General features: G+C 38.1%; 1 protein-coding gene across 1 annotated transcript in view; it reads left to right on the top strand.

The window, feature by feature from the left end:
* Positions 1 to 272: 272 nt before the first annotated feature.
* Positions 273 to 10,081, top strand: part of LOC109396672 (serine/threonine-protein kinase MRCK alpha-like) — a 56,387-nt gene continuing 46,578 nt past the window's right edge. The window contains 6 exon segments of the mRNA XM_019668689.1: positions 273 to 302; positions 1,841 to 1,902; positions 3,269 to 3,362; positions 3,738 to 3,811; positions 3,813 to 3,866; positions 9,083 to 9,147. Of these exon segments, the coding sequence (XP_019524234.1) occupies positions 273 to 302; positions 1,841 to 1,902; positions 3,269 to 3,362; positions 3,738 to 3,811; positions 3,813 to 3,866; positions 9,083 to 9,147 (379 nt within the window).

Here is a 10,081-nt window from a genome sequence, read left to right as displayed (position 1 = left end):
CGTTCCCAAGCCAACTCTTAACCAATGAGCCACTTTGCTGGCCCCCATAAATTTCTATTGTTTAAGCTGCCTAGTCTATGGTGTTTTGTTATAGTAGCCTGAGCAAACTAATACAGGAGACAATTGAGCATCAAAATAAATAAAGATTAAGATGAAATAGGAGTCCATGAGATATAAATAAATTAATGAATAAATAATGAGAGAAAAGGAAAAGCCATTTCTTACAGTGAATGCCAATCAATAAATGTAGAAGGAATGGTGGTGGTAGAGCCATGTCTTGCCAGCATAATAGTAACATTCAGGTAAGAATGATCAATGGATGGAAGTTTTGTGGTTGGTAGTCACGTAAGGTAGTCTTGTAGCAGTAACCTGCAGCTGGGAAAAACAGCCTTGAGCCACATCCTGCCCCTCTGCCCCCAATAAGAAACAATAAGCAGACAGAACCAAAATCGCAGGAGAGATAAGCAGACCCAGGGAAAGTTCCTAAAGTCACTTATGCACATTAGTTAAAAGTCCTGTCCTATAGTTAACTTTTCCTCATTATCATAGTAAAAAATACTCCCCTAGGGGGAAATTTAAGAAGCCAGTGAGATGCAACGCATGTAGTAGCATACAGGTACACTGCACAGGAGCAGTGTAGAACCCACCTCAACATACTTTAGCGAGGGAAAAAGGAAACAGGAAAGGGTGGCCTCCAACCCCAGGAGCCTGTAAACCCACCATGCCTGTAAGACTCGGGGAGCCACATCTGTTCCCATTCGGAGTGTGCATCAAGCATTCACTTCAATAAAACTTTCTCTCTGCAAAACTGGTTTGGCCACTCTCTTGATTTGTATCCTAGAAGGGGCAAGGACCTCTGCGCCAGTAACAGTTTGATGAAGGAGGGAATATCTACTTAGTCTTGAAATATTTCCCCACAAAATAGTTCATTAATTACAAATGGAAAAAAGGAAATTTGCAGTGGAAAACCTGGTTAAACAAATGATGAACTAAATGCATCATGCCATCCTGGATTAGATCCTGAATCTAAGAAAAAAAACTAAGAAGGACATTAATGATACAAATGACAAAATTTGAATATGGACTGTGTTTTAGTTAATAATATTGTGTCAAGGTTGAATTTCCAGCTTTCATCTTGTACTGTGATCATGTAAGAGGTATTTTTATTTTCAAGTATTTAAGGGGTAGTAAAGCCTAGTGTCTGCAACTTATTTTCAAATGGTTCAGGAATAAAACAAGTACATGTTACACATATAGAGACAGAATGTGAGAAAGCATGTGCACGTGAGATAAAGTAAATGGGGCAAAATGTTTAAAATGGTAAATTTGATAGAGAATTTATAGGAGCTCTTTGTCTATTATACTTTTCTGCAAGTTTGAAATTATATAAAAATTTAAAGGTTAACAAAAGATAATATCTCAACAAAGCAGAAAAAAACATAAAAAAATTCCTTCTTGTCCAAAAAATATATCTATCTGAAAGTTCATAGTTCAAAGGCTCTGTTGAATGACCCAGTATCACCAGAATGCCCTCCTGGATTTCTCCCACCCTATTGTCCAAGGAGGGATTTCCTCCTTTTGCACAGCCTGAGCCATTACACATGGGTTCCTGTCAAGCATGTACAGTTGAGTCTTCATGTTTAACTGCCACTTGGGCTGGAGCCATCCTTGGAACCTTGAGGCAGGAGGCTTGCAGCCCCAGGAAGCAGCAATTGGCCTAATACGAGCAGCACCTGTGGACTGTGGGAGGACTAGGACTAACTAGGTTTTCAGGCTCTCTGATCCACCAAGAACTCTGGAAAGGGAGCCCCTGGGAGTGTCCGCGTCACTATGAGCAAAGAAAGAAAGAACTTTATTCTGTTGGATGAATGATTATAAGCTCCTGCAGAATGCCTCAGGCAGGTATGTAAGGCCCAGGTCCTCAGTTATTTTTCTATTAACTTACCATTAGTAACCCAAGTATGTCCTTTGAATATAATAGTGTTTGTACTCATAGCTGGGTTGCAGGGCTCCTGCTTTCAAATGAGTATGTATTTTTTAAAGGCAAGTATGCTGTCTTGTTTCAATAAGTTCCACTATAATTACATGTAATATAAAAGTATCATAATTAAGACCAATGAAATCTCTGTTGATTGGATTTGAAGAAATATATTTTCCAAGTATATCAAGTTCAGTTATATGAGAATTTGTGATATTGCCTCGTATGGTAAGGATGCAAGACGTTCTAATTTTTCATTAGCAATAAAAATATTCAAAATTGTATAATTAGTTTTTTTAGAGCATATCCTTTCTAAGGTACTCAAAAATTTTGCGTATTTCCTGGTAGGTGTTGATTTTGATACAAAAGAGTCACTAGTCTATGAAGACTGCTACCTTCACACAGATCACATGGCTGGTAGGGTCTTTGTATTCTCCCTACATTTAGTCAAGAACTCTGATAGTTCCACTGCAGTCCTAATGCTGGTATCATCTGGGGTTTTTAGATCCACATTATTATTTATCAACAGTATTTTGAACTTAACCATGAATTACTAGTTATGTTGCCACTATTCTTGTGTCCTGTGTTTCCGTCTTTCTTGAATTCAGTTTTTATTTTGTACTACAGAGCATCCTAGAGGAAGTCTTTCAGAAAAGGCTGTGTATGGTAAACTTTCTACCTCTTTGCCTGTCCAAGAGTGTATTTAGTTTGCTTGTACACAGGATTCTCATTTGCCAGCCCCAGAACTTGCTGGGGAGTGATAGTACTAATCATCCTCGTAACTGGGTCATCTTTCTGGGAATGTACGTTAATGTTGTCACATTAATACGTGGTGTGCATGTACATAATCTTTACCAGAAAGATATTTCACAGATGGGCATAGAGTAGAATTTCAATGCCTACATTAACATTTAAATTAATTCCTAAGTAAGTTTGGAATAGTGACCTTTCTTGATCAAGTCAATAAAACTGTTTTTGCCTGGAGAGAATTAATGATTTCTCCAATTACTTGATTTGAACCTAGGAAGCAGTCTACTCCTGCCCATTTAATGTGTTTTAAATTGAGCCAGCCACTTCACATTGTCTAAGAGTTTTGTGAAAATCCAGGGCTATATATTTTGGTAACATTTCCAGTTGTTTACTCTTTTCTTTGGTAGTAAATTATTTTTTATGACTTTTTAAATAATCTTATGTTAAGATTTACTGTCATGTATTTTTCTTATATCCTTATTTAGATTAATTTTTTCTACATTTGCATTTTATGTCTGTGTTTTACTTTCTATTTTCTAGTATCAGGGATGAAAAGGATGCCCAGGGCTTGAACTTCGATGTAACCGAAGAAGTGGAGTCTTTAAGAAGTTCCAGCTTGGTTATAGGAACAAGTGTGAATGTCAGTCATGGTCCAGGAAGGCTCGTAGAACGGCAAAAAGAAGTAAAGCCAAAAATGATAATGTTGCTAAATGATGTTAATTTATCGAGGTGTCAACCTACAAAAGTCTTTTCATAAGAAATCAGCCCTGTTTTTTGTTTTTTTTTTAAAGGGGGGGGTAGCTGTCATGATGATAAATATAAGTATGAGCCTGCTCATGTGAGTCTTTAATACTGTCTCCAAATTTAATGAAAAATAATATATTTTGACAATCAATTTTTCTATTTACTATTCAAGAAAAGTAATAATTCTAAGCACCTCCCTACGTTTTTCTGGATGCAATTTAAAATGTAAATATAAGATGGAATGAAAACTTGCATGATTTTGTAGAAAACTCTGGGAGCAATGGAGCGATTTGATAAATGGGACATGTCATCTACACTTAAGTTGGAGTCGGCTCTGGACAGAGCGAATTTCCAGACAGGTCCTCCCAGAGGTTTCTCCGGTCACTCTAGACTGGTAAGCTCGAATGATAAAAATGCTTACTGTGAATTTACACATGGTGGATTTCAATGCCTACAACTCAATGCCTATGTCTCTTTCTATGACATAAAATTTAGATTCCCTCCAAAACGAATAGAATTCTTCTATGAAATGAAAAGTCAAGAAAATTTGAAAGTGGTTACTTACTTTTAACATATGTACTTCCAACAGGCTTTAACTGATTCCAGTATCTCCACAAAATGGTATCAATAATACTGAAAACTGATACATCTGTGAATAAAGTTTCTGTTATTTTCTCCTTATTTGCAAAATTTTTATCAATTCACAAGTACCAGCCCAAAATCCTCTTGTAAGGAATATCTTGTATACATAAAAAAAATAATTTTTTAAAAAAGATTTTCATTAAAGTGTAGCTAACGAACAATATTATATTAGCTTCAGGTGTACATAATAGTTACTCAACAGTACCCATCTGATGTTATACAGAGTTATTGCCATATTATTGATTATATTCCCTATGCTAAAAAAAGTGATCAACATGATCAGTCCAGCAACCATCTGACACCATACCATGCTATCACAATATTATTGACTATATGTCCTATGCTGTATATTACATCCCCAAGACTTATTTGTTTTATACCTGTAACTTTGAACCTCTTATTATTCTTTACCTTTTCATTCCCTTTTTAATTTTTCAATTTGAGTTGACATTCAATATTATTTTATATTAGTTTCAAGTGTACAGCACAGTAGTTAGACATTTATATAATTTAAGAAGTGATCCCCCTGACTAGTACCCACCTGGCACTATACATAGTTATTACCATATTATTGATTATACTCTCTATACCTTACATTCCCATGATTATTTGCTACTACAAATTTGTATTAATTAATCACTTTATGTTTTTCACCCTGCCCCTGACCCCCTCCCATCTATCACCCTGATAGATCTAGTATCCATCTGACACTATACATAGTTATTAGAATATTACTGACTATATTCCTTATGCTATACCCTGCATCCCCATGACTACTATGTAACAACCAATTTGTACTTCTTAAGCCCTTCCCCTTTTCGCCTGCCCCCAACACTCCTCCCACCTGTCAACCATCAAAATGTTCTCTGTATCTATGAGTTTGTTTCTGTTTCATTTGTTTATTTTGTTCTTTAGATTCCACTTATATTTAAAATTTTATGACATTTGTCTTTCACTGTCTGACTTAGTACACTCAGCACAATATTCTCTAGGTCCATCCATGTTGTCGCAGATGACAAGATTTTGTTCTTTTGTACAGCTGAGTAATATTCTATTATATATATGTACCACTTCTTCTTTATCCACTCGTGCATTTGGGGACACCCAGGTTGCTTTCATGTCTTGGCTTATGTAAATAATGCTGCAATGAACATATGGATGAGCACATCCCCTTGAAGTAGCATTTTGGATTTGTTCGAATAAATACCCAGAAGTGGGATTACTGGGTCCTTCTTTGGGTCTCTTGTTATAGTCTTTGTTTTAAAGTCTATTTTGTCTTGTGTAAGTATTGCTACTCCAGCTTCTTGTTTGCTTGTTTGCTTGTTTCCATTTTCATGAAATATCTTTTTCCATCCCTTTACTTTCAGTTTGTGTGTGTCTTTCGATCTGAAGTGAGTCTCTTGTAGGCAGCATATGCAAAGGTCTTGTTTTCTTATTGATCCAGCTCCCCTATCTTTTGATTGGAGCATTTAATCTATTTACATTGAAAGTAATGGTTGATAAGTATATAGTTATTGTCATTTTATTATTCATATTTTTTATCTTTTTTTTCATCTTAAAGAAGCTTCTCTAAAATTACTTGTAATAGTGGTTTGGTGGTGATGAACTCCTTTAGCTTTTTCTTGCTTGGGAAGCTCTTTATTTGTCCTTCAATTCTAAATGATAGCTTTGCTGTTTAGAGTAATCTTGGTTGTAGGTCCTTGCTTTTGCTCACTTTTAATATTTCTTGCCAGTCCCTTCTGGCCTACAATGTTTCTGTTGAGAAATCAGCTGATAGTCCAATGGGGGCTCCCTTATAGGTAACTAACTGCTTTTCTCTTGCTGCCCTTAAGATTCTCTCTTTGCATTTAACCTTTGGCATTTAAATTATAATGTGTCTTGGTGTTGGCTTCTTTGGATTCATCGTGTTTGGGACTCTCTGTGCTTCCTGGGCTTGTAAATCTATTTCCTTCACCAGGTTAGGGAACTTTTCTGTCATTATTTCTTTAAATAGGTTTTCAATTCCTTGCTCTCTCTCTTCTCTTTCTGGTACCCCTGTAGTGCAAATGTTACTGCTCTTAAGGTTCTCCCAGAGGCCCTTTAAACTATCCTCATTTTGTTTTCAATTCTTTTTTTCTTTTTTCTTTCCTTATTGGATGTTTTCTGCTACCTTGCCTACTAAATTACTGATTTGATTGTCTGCTTCACCTAATCTGCTGATTCCCTGTGATGTAGTCTTCATTTCTGTTATTGTACTCTTTATTTCTGACTGGTTCTTTTTTTATGTTTCCTATCTCTTTGTTGAAGTTCTCACTGAGATCATTGAGCATCCTTATAACCAGTGTTTGGAACTATGCATCTGGTAGATTGCTTGTCTCCATTTTGTTTAATTCTTTTTCTGGAGCTTTGTTCTGTTGTTTTATTGAGTTGTTGGAAAAGTCATGACGCATTTTTGCAATGAAAAACACAGAAAAAATACGTCATGACTTTACTGACAACCTAATATTTGGGACATATTTCTTTGTCTCCCCAATTTTGGCTGCTTCCCTGTGTTTGTTTCTATGTATTAGGTAGATCTGCTATTTCTTCTAATCTTAGTAGAGTGGTCTTATATAGTAGGTGTGCTGTGGGGCTCAGTGGTGCAGTCTTCCTGGTCACTTGAGCTGCACAGTCCAGATGTGTCCCTTGGATGGGTTTTGTGTGCCCTCCTCTTGTAGTTGAACCTTGGTTGATAATTGCCCATCAATGGGAGGGACTGACCCTTGGGCTTACTGGTTATGAGGACTCACTGTGACTACCGTGGAGGAGCTGTGGTGCAGGGGCTGACCCTACAGAGCAGGACCTGCCTCAGCAAGACCCTGGTGCCTGCCCAATCTTCCCTTTGAGTGTGTTTCTCTTGGAGGCACCTGGGTGATGCTTCAGCTCCTTTCAAAGCTTGCCACTGGGGGTGCCAGCCCCAGGGCCACCTAGGAGGGACCCCACTGTAGCTCAAGTTCAGCCTTAGCCAGTGCCCCATCTGGGGCCACCCAGTAAGAGCAACAAAGAAATTGTTGGTGGTGTCACCTGTGCCATGCTTGGAAGTGCCTTGAGAGGCTAAGCTGTGAACCAAGGTCAGCCACTAGTGCCGGGCTTAGGGTTGTCCAGTCAGAGAGGTACAGGACATGCTCAAGCCAGATGCTGCTTGTCTGGGTTCCGTGAACCTTTGAGAGACCCCAGGAAAGCCTGCAGCATGAGCTAAGGCAGGCAGTTTGTATGAAAAAGCACTGGAAGCAGATTGGGTGTGCCCAAAAGTTAGGTGGGGTAGGATCTCAAATCACCAGGGCATGGCAAATGAGTGCATTCACCAGCTTTATGGAGACTGAGGTATGGCAGCTGCCTACATCTGCACACCAGGAAGGGGAAAGGCTCAACAAAGAAACATGACCTCTGCCAGCTCCTCTGTCCAGGAGAAAGCTACCCCTTCATCCCCCATTCCAAAACTAGACAACTCAGTTCCCTTCCCGTATGTCCCTGCTGCCTCTCCAGCTGCTGCCCCAGCGCTGGAGTTCAGAGCCAGTGATCCTGAGTAAGTCTGTGTGCAGTCCCTTTAAGAGGAGCATCTGGGAATGCAGCCACCCTCAGTTTTATTCAGTCACAATCTCTGCTCATTTTCACAACCAGAAATTATGGGGACTTCTCTCCCCGGCACTGCAACACTGGGCTGGGGAGCCTGGTGTGGGGCTGGGACCCCTTGCTCCTTTGAGGGGTGTCTCCACAGTCAAGATATTCCTCCCAGTTTTTAATGGTCCATGCGGGTATGGGACCATTCCATTCTGCGTCTCTGACCCTCTTACCAGTCTCGAGGTGGCTTCCTCTGCATGTCCTTAGTTGTACGGCTTTGGTTCAACAAGATTTTAGGTGATTCAACGATATTTGTTTTGTAGTTTAGTTGTACTTTTGGGGTGGTCATGGGAGCACAGAATTTACCTATTGCATCATCTTAACAGGAAATCTGTAGGAAAAAATTTAAAAGAAAATAGCATGAGGTAAATTAAAAATTGTGGCCTATTGCTTATAGACTTTTAACTTCTGAAGGATCTACTAATGTTAATTTCCAAATAGTTTTAATTATATCACTTATACTGTATATTGCAGTATGTGTGTTTTTCTAAATTGCCTTTCTCCATTTTGTTTACTGGTTAGTGGAGCATTTTGTTCCATTCTTACCACACAAATAAGGCAAATTGAACACCAATAATGTGATGACAATATGATAATCATACAAATAGACAATAAACATAGCAAATGAATACATCAGTGTAGGTGAGATGGTGTCACATTGGGGAGAAAAATGGAAAAAAAGAATTCAGGCTAGGGTGAAATTATAAATATGACATCTGTTTCCTACATAGATGTGCTCCAAAAGAGTCATTTAATGTGATGAGAATAAATACAAACCTGTGAGGGCCACATTTTCTGCCTAAAGCTTAATTCACTTAACTGTAGTTATTAAAATTTGGATCAACTTTAATGGAAGCAGTTGAAGTACTTAAAGCCAAAAGCTTTATATGTTATAAATCACCTAGTTATAAGCATACTTTATTTAAAGGTAAAAAGGAAAAGACAGTTCTCGCTATGTGAATGATATAGTGTAAAGAGCTATCAAATAACATCTGTGTAGTCTTTCAAAATAAACATGCTATTTCATCTTAGGCTCAGGGCATCTCAGTTCACACATTTGTTCAAAAGCAGGCATGTGAATCAGATGGAAAATAACACAAATATTTATTTATATGCTCCATTATTTTGGTTCCCTATGAAACAAACTCTAATGTATTAATAATTGTCAAATTTCTTTTATTTGGAATGGTTTAAGTACATAATTTGGCTTAATTGAGGATTCTAGCCACATTAGCCCCACATTTTCAGTTATGTGGGATCCAATTATAGGTCAGTTGTCTCCAGCATCTAGAACTTAATGATATCTTCCTTTCTTTCTGCTTCTTTTAGTAAAACAAAAGCCAAACAGAAGTACCAGTCCAACCTGTGGTTAGAAATTGAACAGCTGAATAAGGGTGAGAAGCGCATACTAAAAGGGTATGGGGCTAATTGTTGCCTAAATCAGGACTTCTTCACTCTACTCCTATGGGTCTATTTGGCCACATGAGAGCCAGCTTTCCATGCAGGTGGGAGAATAGCTCTCATAATAAGCCAGCCTGGATTCCATAGTTAGTGTGTGTGTGTGTGTGTGTGTGTGTGTGTGCGCGCGCGCGCGCGCGTGTGTGTGTCTGTATATGTGTCTACTCTTTTTTGATATAATGTTCAAAAAGCCATTTTGCTTGGTTTTATTTTATTACAATTTAGAGATTTTTCTGTCATGGTAAAATAAAAATATTTTGCTTTAAGAGGAACTACCTTTGTTCAGTACCATGAGATATTTCATAAAAATGTTTTTTTAACAGATAAAAAATTTTTATTTCACACCTGTCACTTTTCCATTTTGAAATTCTGCCATGTGTTACAGCATCAGGCAGAGCCACTCTGGGGATGTGAAAGGCTGCTGTGTTCACACTGGCCAGGGTGGAGGGAATTTGTACCTGTGCGCAGAGCTGTGCGGGGCTGTAAGGTACAGCCAAGAAATGTCACAGGAGACTTATCAACTGCCAGTGGGATGCTCATGATCATCCTCCACTTTTGATTTGTGGACTGCCTGCCATTGTCAACTATGTATCAACCGCTTTTTTCTCTGTTAAGATTTTTTTTACTCTTTATTTATTTTTTATTTATTTGTTGTGAAATAAACATTTTTAAAATTAGTTTCAGCTGTACAACACAGTGCAATAGTTATAAGTTTTACCTCTCAAAGTGACAACACCCCTATTCCAATCTGCCGTCCCACTTCCCCCCCCCCATATCACACATATCTATTACAATTCCCTTGATTCCACTCCCGCACCATACTCCACGCCCCTTGACTATATATATATATATATATATATATATATATAT

This window comes from Hipposideros armiger, unplaced genomic scaffold, assembly GCF_001890085.2.
Source record: "Hipposideros armiger isolate ML-2016 unplaced genomic scaffold, ASM189008v1 scaffold_532, whole genome shotgun sequence".
Lineage (NCBI taxonomy): Eukaryota > Metazoa > Chordata > Mammalia > Chiroptera > Hipposideridae > Hipposideros > Hipposideros armiger.
The sequence above is the reverse complement of the archived record's forward strand: the minus strand, read 5'-3'. Positions and strand labels throughout refer to the sequence as shown.